The sequence below is a fragment of the Talpa occidentalis genome, unplaced genomic scaffold (genome assembly GCF_014898055.3).
Source record: "Talpa occidentalis isolate TD23 unplaced genomic scaffold, MPIMG_talOcc4v2.1 talOcc4.9, whole genome shotgun sequence".
In the NCBI taxonomy this organism is placed as follows: Eukaryota; Metazoa; Chordata; class Mammalia; order Eulipotyphla; family Talpidae; genus Talpa; species Talpa occidentalis.
The window spans coordinates 4,987,519-5,001,398 of NW_023605305.1; the positions used below are offsets into that span (position 1 = coordinate 4,987,519).

At 53.4% G+C, this 13,880-nt stretch overlaps 1 protein-coding gene across 1 annotated transcript; it reads left to right on the top strand.

Annotated features, from left to right (window-relative positions):
* Window positions 1-77: 77 nt before the first annotated feature.
* On the top strand, window positions 78-9,024 carry CENPS (centromere protein S). The gene is made up of 5 exons (XM_037501479.2): window positions 78-191; window positions 2,313-2,436; window positions 3,062-3,095; window positions 6,120-6,186; window positions 7,720-9,024. Exons 1-5 carry the CDS (start codon window positions 141-143, stop codon window positions 7,855-7,857), a joined length of 414 nt encoding a protein of 137 aa, XP_037357376.1. The 5' UTR covers window positions 78-140; the 3' UTR covers window positions 7,858-9,024.
* The last annotated feature ends 4,856 nt before the right edge of the window (window positions 9,025-13,880 follow it).

Sequence of the window (13,880 nt, forward strand, 5' to 3'; positions counted from 1 at the left end):
CACGCGCCGGCCACGCGGACCTTCGCTTCGCGCTTTGGCCCCTCGCGCGGCCCGTCGCCCGCAGCCGCGGCGGGAAAACCCGACTGGTCGTCCGGGCGCCGCGTCCGTCAGAGCCGGCGCGCCCCGAGCCCGCAGCTGGGATGGCGGAGGCCGACGAGGCCGAGGAGCAGCAGCGATTCTCTTACCAACAGGTACGGGGGGCCGGGCCCCGCCTGCGCTGCGGTAGCGGCGTCTGGTCCGGGGGGCAGGAGGCCTCAGCCTGCCCTGCGGGGGGCGGGGGGCGCGGGGCGCCCAGCCGCTTCCGGCCGCCCGCGCCGCGCATGCGCCAGCTGCCTGCCCGACGGGGCGGGGCGGGGCGGTTCCCACGGCAACGCGACGGGGCCTCGACGGCCGCCGTGGGGGCTGGGGGCGCCGTGGGGACTGGGGGCCCCAGCAAGGGCCGCGCGCTGGGGGGCCCAACGGGGGAGCGGCCCCCTGGTTCTGTGGCGGCTTCGGTCTCGCTTCTCAGACGGGGAGCCCGGCCGGCGTGCTCCCCGCGCCGGACGCAGACGCCCCGCCGGCCGCCCTGCCGGGGCTCCGTCCCGCCCCGCAACCTGAGGGTCGCGCTCACTCCTGTGCCCAGTTCCCAGAGCGGGATCGGAGGCGCAGTGACTCGGGGTGGTTGCTGGTCGTCAGTTCTTGCTCTGACCAGCCCCGGGAATAAAGGGTGTCCTGAGCCTCCCCGGTGGCGCAAGGGGTTAAGCACCGCACTATGGGGCAGGCCGCAGCCCCTGCAGCGCGAGTTCCATTCAGGGAGCTACCCACATGGCACGGCAGACCTCTCCTGTCTCCCCGCTGCTCCCCTCAGCAGTGTGTTTCTATCAGTCTGCCTGTTCTGCTCCCCACTCTGTCTGGTGAATCCTCTCACCCCCCGCATCTCTGGTCTGTACCCCAGTTCTTGTATGCATAAATAAGTAAATCTTTAAAAAAAAAAAAAAAAAAGAATAAATAGTGTCCTGAGAACGCCGCAGCACCTTAAAGAGGGAAAAAGCAAGGATTAGCTCACCAGCCTCAAAAAGGAGTCTGAGTGACACATGCATTTCCTTCTGACAAAGTGTACATTTCAAAATCGTTTACCTACCTTCTCCCTTTATTTTTTATTTATTAAAAAAAGTTATGCAGGGGCCTCCCCGGTGGCGCAGCGGTTGAGCGCTGGGTTGCGAAACTGCGCGCGGCCTCTGCGGCGCCGGTTCGATCCCCGGCTGCTCCCCGGCCACTGGAGGAGGGTCCCGCATGGCGTGCAGACCTCTCCTGCCGCCCGCTGCTCCCCTCAGCAGTGTACTTCGGTCCCTCTGCCTGCTCTGCTCCCCGCTCTGGCTCTGGTGAATTCTCCCACCCTCCCGCGCTTCTGACTGTACCCAGTGCTTGTATGAACAAAACAAACAAACAAACCAGCAAACAAATAAATAAAGCATGCCTCTATTAAAAAAAAAAAAAAAAAAAAAAAAGTTATGCATACAAGAACTGGGCCAGAGGTGTGGGGGGTGAGAGGATTCACCAGAGACAGAGTGGGGAGCAGAACAGGCAGACTGACTAAAATACACTGCTGAACGAGACAGGAGAGGTCTGCTGCACCAGCTCCCTGGCTGGCCAGGATCGAACTCCTGCTGTAGTGGCCGGCAGTAGCTTTGCAGAGCTGTCTTTAACCCCTGCGCCACCAAGGAGGCCCCCTGGCTTTGCTTTTTCATTCTTCTGCATGGGTAAGTGATTTTTTCCCCAGCATCTAAAAGCGTTGCTGAGGAGCAGTGAGGGCCCCGCTGAGGTGGGTGAGCAAACCACAGAAGGGTCAGCTGTGCCCTCCCAGGCCTTCTCCTGTGTTTTCTTCGCACCCGAGTGCCTGGGGCCGGCCTGGCCATCTTGCAGCCCAGGCTGAGCCTTCTGCATTATTTGATTAACCACGAATGGGCAGAGTCCTGCTGGGTGTTTCATTTGCTCCCCAAACTCCTGGCTATGCCTTTGCTCTCTAGGAACTTGGCACCCCCCCAACACCCCGCATGGGGTAGCCGCAAAAAGTCGTGTGGACACTTTGCCAGTAACAGCCTGACGTGGTAATTCTTTATCTGTGCTTGACCTAAATCATAACCATTAACTAGGAAGTAATGTTTCTACGAGTCACCCTCCAGAGGGCCTCGTTAATTTATGAGCACACTTGAGAAGTCACTCAGCCATCGTGGGCCTCACTGAAGGAGCCGGGCAGAGCAAACCCTCACCTTGGTTTTAGTTTTTTAAGACGTAGAAAGCTCTTCCCTGAAAGCGTTCTGTTCTCGCCTCAGCGGCTGAAGGCGGCCGTCCACTACACCGTCGGCTGCCTTTGCGATGAAGTCGCGGCAGACAAAGAGATAGAGTTCAGCAAACAAACCATCGCGGCGATTTCGGAGGTGACTTTTCGACAATGCGGTACGAGGCTGGCCTTCCTGCTATCTGTAGACACCCCTGGGGGGGTTTTGCCAGGGAGGAATGTGTGAGTGGGTCCCCCAGCGTCTGGTACCCCCCGACAGAGAACATTATCGTGAAATTCGAGATTCAGTGATTTATGGAAGGAACTTTTTTTCCCTATTATGCTAACACCAGGTCATTAGCCTTTATTTTATTGTGTTTTAAACTGCCTGGAACATTAGACATTAAATTTTTTATTTCATTGCTTTATCACATTTTTATATTACCCGTAGCTTATTTGACAGCTGAACGTGTGGCCCTGGTCTTTGCTTGACTTCAAAGGAAATGAATGTCCTCACAAGCACTGACTTGTGGCAAAATTTAAAGCAAAGGGCTAGTTTCCAGGGAGCAAGGAGTAGCCACAGTTTCCAGAAGGCTTGTAATAAAGGGTAAAAGGTGCCAGAAGGGAGGGGGAAGACATACGGAGCACCAGATGCTGGGGCTCCTGGCGGCCGGGGTGTCAAGTGCGCTCCCTTTCAAAGGCCTTGTTGTCTCCACAGAACTTACTGTAGAAACAGCTTTCACTCCCTCCTTCTGAAACAGGATTGAGATAACAGTAACTAAATTGCCTTTCTTTCTCTTTCAGAAAATTTTGCCAGAGACCTTGAAATGTTTGCCAGGTGCGCGTGGGGTGCTGGGTGGGCAGGGCTGTGCGTGTTCCAGTGATTCTGTGTCTGGAGGGGGGTTTCTGGGGTCTTTGCTGTTCTTTTTTGTGCGTGTATATTTTGTGGAGTTGCATCTCTAAACACGGTACTGCAAGAAGAGAACTTCTGCTGTAATCACGTCCTTTCAGACCTGATTTGGCATTTGGGGAAAATTCCAAGCCTTTTTGTTAAACGGAAGTTACTTGGTTTCGGGTTGAAAAGGCATGAACAGCGTCTTCAGGGCTCTGAGTGTGCTGGTGTGTGTACCCTTAGGAACACTTCTGCAAGCTGGTGTGACGTGGGGAACCCCCGCACCTGCTGGTGCGCAGCCCAGGCCAGTGTGGCCTTAGCCAGCGTGTCTCCTGGAGAAGCAGCGACCTGCTTCTGCTGGCAGAGCTGTGGCTCTCCCAAGTGATTTTTGCTTCTCTCTCCCATTAACACCTCAGGGAATTGAAAACAGTCGCAACAAATTGCTTTTATGAAGCAATTTAAATGACTAGGGCCTGAAAGGGCCACAGCTTCCTCAACCTGCCTTTACTTGTATCCCAGGCCAGCCTCTCACCCCACACTTTTTACCTTGCTCCTGTTGGCTTGTGGTTTCTCAGATGAATTTTTTTAAATGATTTATTTATTTATGCATACAAGAACTGGGGTACAGGCCAGAGGTGCTGGGGGTGAGAGGATTCGCCAGAGCCAGGGTGGGGAACAGAACAGGCGGATCTTCTGAAATCCACTGCTGAGGGGAACAGCAGGTGAGACAGGTGAGGTCCACTGCGCCATGTGGGTCAGCTCCCTGGCCCGGGATCGAACTCAGGCTGTAGCCATGACAATGCTGAGGCTTCACCCCTAGGCCGTCAGGGAGGTCGCTCCTCCTCCTTTGTCTTAATTGACATTTATCTTCATAATATACCAGTGTGTTCTCATAACAGATCCCTGTTCTGACGCTTATCACTGAGCGAAATGGACACTCACAGGAAGTCAGCTTTGTCGGCTATGGCTCTGAGGTTTCCCTGCCACATAGTCTGCTCTAGAACGGGGACGACCAGGTCTGAGGAGGCTGAGGTTTGTGCTGCCTCAGGTGCTGTATGTAGGCTGGCCCAGGACCCTCACCAGTGTTTGTAGTATTGTTTCTGTGAGATAATGCATTTAAATTCTAGTCAGATTTCCCATAAACCCTGGAAAATTATCTCCCAGTTTGTTGTGAATTTCCTTTATTTACCTTTGAAAACCTAATATTGTTAATATGTTAGGGATCAAATGTGTTGAAGAAGACAGATATCCTCCAGTAAATACATTTTGCTAGGAATAGTCTTTGAAACTTACAAGGCTAACAGCTTCTAAAACTGCACCATTTTTTCCCAGAGTGATTTCTGGAGTCAGAGGTCTGGTCTGGAGTCTCTGACATGCAGTGGCCCCCTAGGAGAGTGTCAACACTCGGCGTGGCGCACACTCCAGAGGCCGGGCCGTGTGACAGAGGGGTGGGGCTGTCCTCACAGCTCCTGGGGCCACACAGGCACCCTTTTCTGCAAATAGCCCACTGCTCCCCTCACCTCCTACATCTGTGGCGCTCTGTGAGCACCGACGGCAGCCTCGCTCTGACAGACCAGAGTCACGTGGCGGCTCCTCGGGGCCTCTCCGCACTCCTGTGGCCTTGTGTCTGCAGCTGCTGTTACATCACCTTTTATCTCTCTCAGCCCTTTTTTTGATTGGGGGGGGGTCTCCTTTGACCTGGTCCCTATAGGCAGCTAATTAGATGTTATCTCCTGACGTGGGCGTTCCTTAGGACAGAGGTCTCTGTAGTCACGCTGTGGTGACACACGCATCTGCCCGTCTGGCAAACCGTGGAGTGTTAACTCAGCTGAGCCACTGAGTCTAACCGTGTGGCCGTACCTGTGCCTCAGCAGGTGCTCAGCGGGGCTGCTCCGCGTGGCCACTTTGCTCTGCCCTCAGGGCGCGGCGATTCTGGCTTATCCTGCAAAGTTTCTCCTTATTTTTGGAGGAAGTTAGAAATGTCAAGAAAGTATGTGATTAGAGTAATAAATTATTTTTTTCAAAGACTTATTTATTTATGCATACAAGAACTGGGGTGTAGACCAGAGGTGCGGGGGCCGAGAGGAGTCCCCAGAGACAGAGTGGGGAGCAGAACAGGCAGACTGACTGAAATACACTGCTGAGGGGAGCAGCAGGCGAGACAGGAGAGGTCTGCCGCGCCATGTGGGTATCTCCCTGGCTGGCCGGGGATCACACTCATGCTGCAGTGGCTGGAGATAGCTTGGTAGCGCTGTCTTTAACCCCTGGACCACCAGGGAGGCCCCAGAGTAATAAATTATTGACTAGAGCTTATTATCTCGAATTACCATTTAAAGCAGCAATAATAAAAAAATAAATAAAGCAGCGATAAGAGGACAGGGCTGAGCGTGAGTCCAAGTTGTGAGCAAGAAACAGACGCCAGTTTGAAGGGTACCCTTTGTTCTCCCTCGGCTGTTGTCGAGGGAACCCCTTAACTCCTTGTTGGGAACCCGCTGTCAGGAGACGCCTGCATGGCATTTCCTGTCACTTAGCTCTGGGAGAAGAGTGACAGGACCTGGGGGGAAGCTTCGTGAAATCCCTTGTTCTGCTCCTCACGTCTCTTCATGCCGTGGCGCGCCTTCACCGGGGCCTGCCAGTCTCTCTCTGCTAACGCCAGGCGCTGACCCACTTTTCTGGGGCGTTCACGCCACCACCATGACCGCTCGCGCCTCCCCATGCTCGTGCTCCTCCGGGCTCCTTGGGGGGAGGCAGGTGGAGGGGCTTCTGCTTGCTCCCGGCCTCTTTATTAACAGGCATCTGGGCTGAGAGCTTCATCTTTGTGCTCCCGGGTAAGCTTAACCACCTTGGTCGAAAAATCGGGTCTGCTTAGGGAGCCCTGCTCGCTCCCAGGCTGCCCGCGAGCTTCCGTGTTTCTTCCAAACTGAAAATAATGCCAAGCATGTTGATGAACCGTTTCTGCCCTTTCTCCAGACACGCGAAAAGAAGCACAATTAACACGGAAGATGTGAAGCTCTTAGCCAGGAGGAGTCATTCGCTGGTGAGAGACGAATGTCTTTCCTCACGCCCCTTCCCGTCAGGACACATCGTTCCCGCTTAATCACGCGCAGCGCCAGGCGATTCCCGGGGGCACCTTGCGTAAGAGACAGAGCTGGCTGGACGGTCCAGGCCTGTGATTTACAGTCTTTCCTTCATGATGAAGGATCTTGCTAGGCCTCCTCGAAACGTTCTGATCAGCACTCTCTGGAGTTCATAATTTGCCTTTTTTGTAATATCTGAAAACTTGGGTCCCGTGTTTCCTCCATGGCATGATGTCACAGCAGGTCCCAGGCTCGGTGTGGGGAAAGTCTACTTCTGGGGGCAGCCACAGGGTCCCTGGCAGCCCGGTCTGCTGGGAGTGTCGGCAGCTGGGTGTGCGGGAAGCGAGCACATTCTCTTCAGAGAAGCCTGGAGGTCGTCCTGACCAGGCCTGCCCCTCCGGGTGGTGCCGTGACCACTTCCAACGAGTGGCCAACCTGGGTCTGCGCGCGAGGGTCCTGGCTTAGTTCATCCCAGCAGTGACCCTGCTCTCGGCTTCTCCCCCGTGGGCGCCTCCAGGGGCTGCTGTTTCCTCTGCTCCATCGCTGTGCCTACGACAGGGCCTGGCACACAGTAGGTGCTCAGTGCACAGGAGTTGAATGAATGCAGTTGGGTAGCACTTGAAAGTTTGCAGGGGACGCTCATAGATGTTGTTGGACATCTGTTATCTAAACCTCACACCCGCCTGGCGAGGGGCTTTAGCGACTTACTAGCTGCCCGGAGCAGGGGAAGCAGCTGGAGTTAGCTGACGTCCCAGAGCTAGCGAGCAAGCTCTCTGGTGACAGGTGAAGCTAAGCTTCTAGCCCGGATGCGGTGCTGTTTCCACTGGGCTCTGCTCTGCTCTCCCAGTGACCCTGCTCCACAGTCTAAGTCAAGGATAAGAATCTGATCCCCAAGGAGAACAGCTCAGGTGCTTGGCGGTTCTGTGTATCAGCCGAAAGGACATTTCTCTCTTCATGTTTCCTACAGCATCATAATTGTTACTTGATCTGGGAAATGACCTACTTATTGGATGTTTGCTTCAGAGTATTGTTTTTATTTCGGACTTTTAATTTTTTTATCCAATAGAGCCTATTACTAAAGAGTTGAGCTAAATTTGACTAAATCCTCCTTGTGCCCGGGACCTTGTCTGTCTTACTTTGTGTCCCTAGAGTGTGGGACATAGAAGTTGCTCAATAAATTTTAGTTGGCTCCATTTAGGGGGCGGTTGACTACACTGCGACTGGCGTGCCTCCTGCAAGCGCCACGTGTCGTTCTTTGACTGACTCTGGGAACTCCTGTCTGGTAGGACATATGAGAGCAGCGAGTTCATTTTTGTCATTGATTCCTTCTTCCAGATAAACATTGTAAGCTGCATTTAACTCTAGTCCAGGGTTTTCCACCCAACGCCTTTGTGTGGAAGTGGATGGAAGAGGATGAAGGTTTTTCCCCCCTATGTTTATAAAATGGATTTATAGTCATATAAAAATATAATTCTTAAAATTTTTTTTTGTAGCTAAAATACATCACAGAGAAAAATGAAGAGCTCACTCAGTTGAATGTAGAAAGAAAAGCAAAGAAGAAAAAGTTAGAGAATGAAAACAGAAGCTCAGTAGAGCTCGCAGAGGCTGCAGGAGTGGAAAGTGAGGACTAAACTGGATGGCCACTCGGTGAAAGCAAACTTCAGCTGGTCGAACCCCCAAAATGCGTGCCGCCACCTGGGGACTCTGAGGGAGAAGTGGAGGTTTAGACAGGGCTGGGTGGCTCTCCACACTGTGTGCTCCGAGTCATTGGCTGCAGAAGCCCGTGTGGAAGAGACCTGGACACCCTTCGGCAAAATACCTCCTCGTCTGCGGGAGCGTGTCAGAAGAAAGGCGTGTTTGGGGGTGTGTGAGATGATAGCTGGCGTGGTTAATAAATTGTCTTAGCAATTTCATGTGGTTGACTTTAAAAACCTTATTTACTCTTTTATATAAGTTTCTCGCTATCTTCATTCCTGTAATGAGAACTTTTGGTGGTCTTTTGGCTTCACTTGCCATCTTTCTGTCGGACCATTTATATTTTTGATGCGCGGCCTTACGGCACATCTTCCAGAGGGCTGACTCCGCTTCCTGGGTTCTCAGGCACCTCTTCCCCGTTAAGCATCCCAGTTAGGGCTTCGTGTGCTCTGGCGTGTCCGAGGGGATGTCGATCATCCTTCGTGTTCCACCTTTGGTGGCACAGGGCAGGAAGGAGCTCTAGAGGGTTCTTTTTTTGGCAGACTTGCTTCCTCTGAGTCCTGGGAGTTCCTCTGAACTTAGCTGGCCCCGTTAACCTTATAACCAGATGCTTAACCATATAGAGAAGCTGATGTCTTTGAGATGCAGGCCTGGTGACATAGGTGGGGGCAATGTACATTTTTTATTATCACACCAGTTCCGACAAATATTTGGAAAAAAAGATGCGCTGATTTTTTATCACTGCAATTGCTTGGTGCTGGGAAAGTTTCCAAACATCCCCTTCTGCCCGTTGCAGCAGGAACGGTCCACACCGGCTCGTACTTAGCAGATACCTCATGGCCTCGGAAGGGAACTCAGGGCAAGCGTATTCCCTCTTGAACTGTGGGACTGTAATGAAGCCTGAGAGGCCACTCAGCCCCGCTGCGGCCTTCCTGACCTGTGTCCCGGGTTCTGCTCCAGGGACGCGCGCCCTCGCATGGACATTATCGGCTGTTAAAAGATCCTGCTGTATTCAGAGACGTCTCCCACCCTCCCGCTTCTGTCCAGGCCCTAGCTCTTTGGAATAAACAGTCTTTGTCTTTCAAGATAATTCAGTACTGAGTTCCTTTTAATCAAAGTTGCCTTTGTACATCTTTTTTTTTTTAATTTATTTATGCGTACAAGAGCTGGGGTGCAGCCACAGGTGCGGGGGCAGGGGGGGTGAGAGGAGTCCCCAGAGACAGAGTGGGGAACAGAACAGGCAGACTGACTGAAATACACTGCTGAGGGGAGCAGCGGGTGAGTCAGGAGAGGTCTGCACCATGTGGGTAGATCCCTGACTGGGGATCGAACTCATGCTGCAGAGGTTGTGGGTTGCTTCATAGTGCTGGGACTTAACCCCTTGCGCCACCAGGGAGACGCCGGTACATCTTTTTATTTTTTTATTTTTTTTTTTTTTTTTTTAAATAGAGGCATGTTTATTTATTTATTTGCTTGTTTGTTTGTTTTGTTTATACATGCACTGGGTACAGTCAGAAGCGCGGGAGGGTGAGAGAATTCACCAGAGCCAGAGCGGGGAGCAGAGCAGGCAGAAGGACCGAAGTACACTGCTGAGGGGAGCAGCGGGCGGCAGGAGAGGTCTGCGCACCATGTGGGACCCTCCTCAGGTGGCCGGGGAGCAGCCGGGGATCGAACCGGCTCCGTGGAGGCTGCGGGCAGCTTCGCAACCCAGCGCTCAACCGCTGCGCCACCGGGGAGGCCCCGGGTACATCTTTTTAGAAACACATATTTTTGCACAAAAATTAGAGTCTCAGCCCCCTGAGGGCAGGCTTTGGGGTGGTGAATGGCACCCCCGTGCCTGGGGCAGGCTTTATGGTGTTGAATGGCACCCCCCGCGCCTGGGGCAGGGCTGGCTTGGCCGCATGCTAGCGGGATAAGCAGGAGCCAGGCTTAGGGGCTGGGCTTGGGCAGCCTGGCTCGGACCAGGGGTTTGCAAGGTTTTGTGTCGAGGAGCTCTGCACTGGGGGAGTAAGGCTAAGGGTCGAGAAGCTCCGTAACAGCTGCTAACGTAAGCGCCTACTGTGCGTTCCACGCATTAAACACTTTACAAGATCCCGTTTGGTCCCCGTGACTCCACAGGGGCATAGTAGGTATGTTTCTACCCCCAATTTAGAGACGAGGAAATGAGAGGTTCGTCAAATGGCAAAGCCAGGATTTTGGTCCAGAGCCTTCCCTTGAAGTACCGAGGGAACTGCTCCCTGAAAACAGCCCGTCTTAGAAGAACAGGACGCCTCCCCCCTCGGTAGCTGGGAGCTCTCCTTGGCCACTTGTACCAGAAATTTCCCTTCCCATGCAGGGCGTGTCCTGCCCCGCTGGGTGGCAGCGGCTCTATGGGCTGGCAGTGGGGCCGCCTACAGTTCTGTGCTTCAAGCTGCTCAGTGCGGTGTGAGGCCAGTGAGCAAAATCTGCAAATGGAGCCACAGCTGAGCCTGAACTGCGTGACTTTCTCACCTGCAAGAATATTTCAGATATTGTAACAGCACTTGGAATTGTGCGGGCCAACAATGATCTTGGGACCAACAACAACAACAAAAAAAACCCCGAAATCAGGGGGCTGTGCAGAATGCAGCTGAGCGCCAGTCACCAGGTCACCAGGCGGGCCAGCTCCGCCCTCGCTCCTCAAACCAGCAAGCCTGGGGCTAAAGGCCATTTCACACCTGGATTTCCCTGTGAGGGTGGGAGCAGCAGCGGCCTGTTCACCCCAGAACAAGATCTCTGGTGAAGTCCTTGCCTCGAGTTGATTGGCGAGAGTGTGTCCCATTTACCGCTGGGCCTCAGCTGGTGGGGGGGGGGCAAGGGGGCTTCCTTTGTGGGCGTGCTTCTGACCCGGGACCGTGAGCCTGAGGGGGAGGGCGCCCCAGCTCCACGCTGCTCAGTGGCAACGGCGGCTCAGGGGCGCCCCAGTCAAGGCAGGTTCACCCGGGAAGAAAGGCTCTTGCACCTGACACACGAGTGGTCTTTCTCCTTTAGTTTCTACTTAATTCAAAAACAAAAGGTCCCGGGCGATGGCCTGCGAGCGCGAGGGCCCGGCAGCTGGAGACTCTGGGCCCCGGCCCAGCTCCCTGCGCGGGCTTCCTAGGGCTGGTTTGGGGATTCAGTCTGGTGGAGTCTGGCTGCACAGTGGCGCCGGCCTGGGGGCGGGGTGTGTGTGTGTGTGTGTGTGTGTGTGTGTGTGTGTTGCTCCTTGTGCAGCACCGTCTCTGCTCCGCCCCAGAGCAGCCCCTGCCTGCTGGTGTCACCTCCTTCTGGAACCTTAGTTTCGATACAGCCCGTGTTCTCACGCCGCAGACGGACTGACATCATCACACTTTCCCCTGTGAGAACTTGCAACTTTCATGAGGTGATTTATTTTTCTTTTTTCCATTTTGAAAAAGTTCCAAGGCCGAGTCCATAAAGTTGACCATTAAAAATGGATTTTTCTCTGAAATTACCAGATGAGTAGCAGACAAGTCATTTATCACCAGATTCCTGCTAGGAGCTTCCTAAGGGCTTGCAAAGACCAGAATATAATGTCTCACTCTGACGCGTCTCCAAGGGCATCTGTGGGCAGCCCGGAGGAAGCCCAGTCGTGGGAACCGAGCTGACGTAGCCGCCACTTGTCGGGAATCATGGCTTTCCAGACGCCTTCCAACTGGGCTCCTCAGAAATTTACGGGTAAAACAAGCAGTTTTTCCCCCTTGATCGAAACTTCTCCACTTTTCTTTTCTCTCAGTAGAGCAGTTTTGTCAGGGCGCTTATCTCAGCTGTTCTGTGCAAATAGGGTCAGCTGTTCTGGAGCATCATGTTAAGATTGGGATTATGTCTCTTCTGATGTTGGCTGAGCCAGATTTTTCTTTGCTTTGTCTTTGTGTGGTGGTGTCACTATGCTCAAAAAGCAAAATGATCATTCGATTACTTTAAGAACAAGGGTCACACTGTTAAGTCGCTTCATGCCGACGTACTGGTGAAAGTCACACTTTAAGCCACTGCCAAGAAGCCTGTGGCCTGCTCACTGGAAACCTCAGACAGCTCTTTCCATGGGCCAGAGCTTCAGGTTTGCTTTGTGGGGATGAGGCCTGCTTCCAGGTCTTCCAGATCACATCCAGGGTCAGGGCTGTGGCCCAGCCTGTGGCCTGCCCGCCCCGCCTTCCGACGCAAGGCCCTCAGGGTCTCAGATGCGAGCTCCTCCCCACAGATGCCTGCATGGAGAGGCCTTTTGTCACGGTGACTGTCCCCGTCCCTCAATCTTTGCACAGAAGTGACAGGGAATGATGGTGTACAGGCAGGAATGACACGGAGCAGGATCTCAATGACTCACGCAGACGGGTTAAGGGAGGCGTCAGAGTCCTGGAGCCCTCAGTGGCTTTTGCAGGTTTTTATTGGGATTTACCATGTAAACAGCAGGCCGGGGTGCTGGGGGGGCCGGGAGGCCAGCAAGTCTTCACTCTGGGCTCTCCGGCGTCCTCTGGTGGTCTCTGCTGCTCTGCTCTCTCGTGCTTCTGCTTCTGCTTCTGCTGGCGTCCCCATGACGCTGCTCTTAAAAGCCCAGTCTCAGCCCAGGTGAATCCCTTCTACCTATGCCCACACCCTACTCCAGGTGCCCGCCATCAGGCACGCATTCGGGACCACAGGGTTCTGTCATCTATCCTAATGGCGGGAGGGCAGAAAAGCCTGATGCTTTTTACCTCACCCTACAGATGGTTAAGAGGAAACTTCTTTTTCTGCGATACAAAGCAGAACGACTGTGGGGCCTCACGTGCGCCAGGCTCCTCCTGGTCTGCTCAGATGAAGTTAGGGCTAAACAAGTCACTGTTTCAAAAGCATAATTAAATTTTAATTCTCCCCACAGCTCTGAAATCCTTGCTTGATTATATTGTTTATGACTCTAGAATCACAGGCTCTGGCGGTAACTTCCTGTGTGGGGGTTTTAGATGCTGAACTTTCAAGCTTAGGGATTTATACCTGGACTCAGGAAGTTTCTGAGGATCAGGCCTAATAGTGGGAAGCCCGGCAAAGGCTGGCTGGAGGACACTGGGATATTATTCTCTGTGGACACCGGGGAGCAGACTCACGGAGGGTGACTGCTGATGGCTCGTTCTGTTTTCCACAGAGCTGAGCTCATATTCGTAATTACCAGCTGAGTAAAGTGTAATGTGATGCAGGGGCCTTAATAGCATCCACATTTCCAAACACAGCAGCTGAGAGACCAGTAACTGGGTCAGAGCACTGGAGGAAGATGCCTGCCTGAAAGGGCAGCTAGGCCTCCAGAACTTTGTCTTTTAAGATTTTTCTAGAAGAACAGTATGCTCCTTGTGCTTCAGTTTCAATGGGAATCCTGCAGTCCTTTTTTTTTCTTTAAAGGTTTATTTATGCATACAAGAGCTGGGGTGCAGGCCAGAGGTGTGTGTGGGCGAGAGGATTCACCAGAGACAGAGTGGGGAACAGAACAGACTGATCTACTGGAACACACTGCTGAAGGGAGCAGCGGGAGACAGGAGGGGTCTGCTGCGCCATGTGGGTAGCTCCCTGGCCTGGGATCCAACTTGTGCTGCAGTGGCACGAGTGCTATGTCTTAACCCCTTGTGCCACTAGGGGGGGGCCCCCACTTTGCATTTATAATTAAAGTTGTGACAAAAAATTCCCGTTTGTCTTGTTAAAAGAATTCTAAGCTGGAAGAACGCTAGACTACGTCTGGTGGGAGTTCCTGTAACACGGCACTGGAAAATCCTGAGGAAAATCTAGAATCTATTTATTAGCCTGTTAGTTCACTTCCTTGTGACTGCGCAGGTGTCTGATTTATTCTGAGCAGAGTCCACGTCGAGGGTCTCTGACCTGAGTGCAGTCGCCTCCCTGAATGCGGCTTCCCAGCGGGATGGGAAGGCCACAGGCCAGGGGAGGGCGCTCAGATACATCATTGCCAGGCAGGGCCCTTAAAACCCTC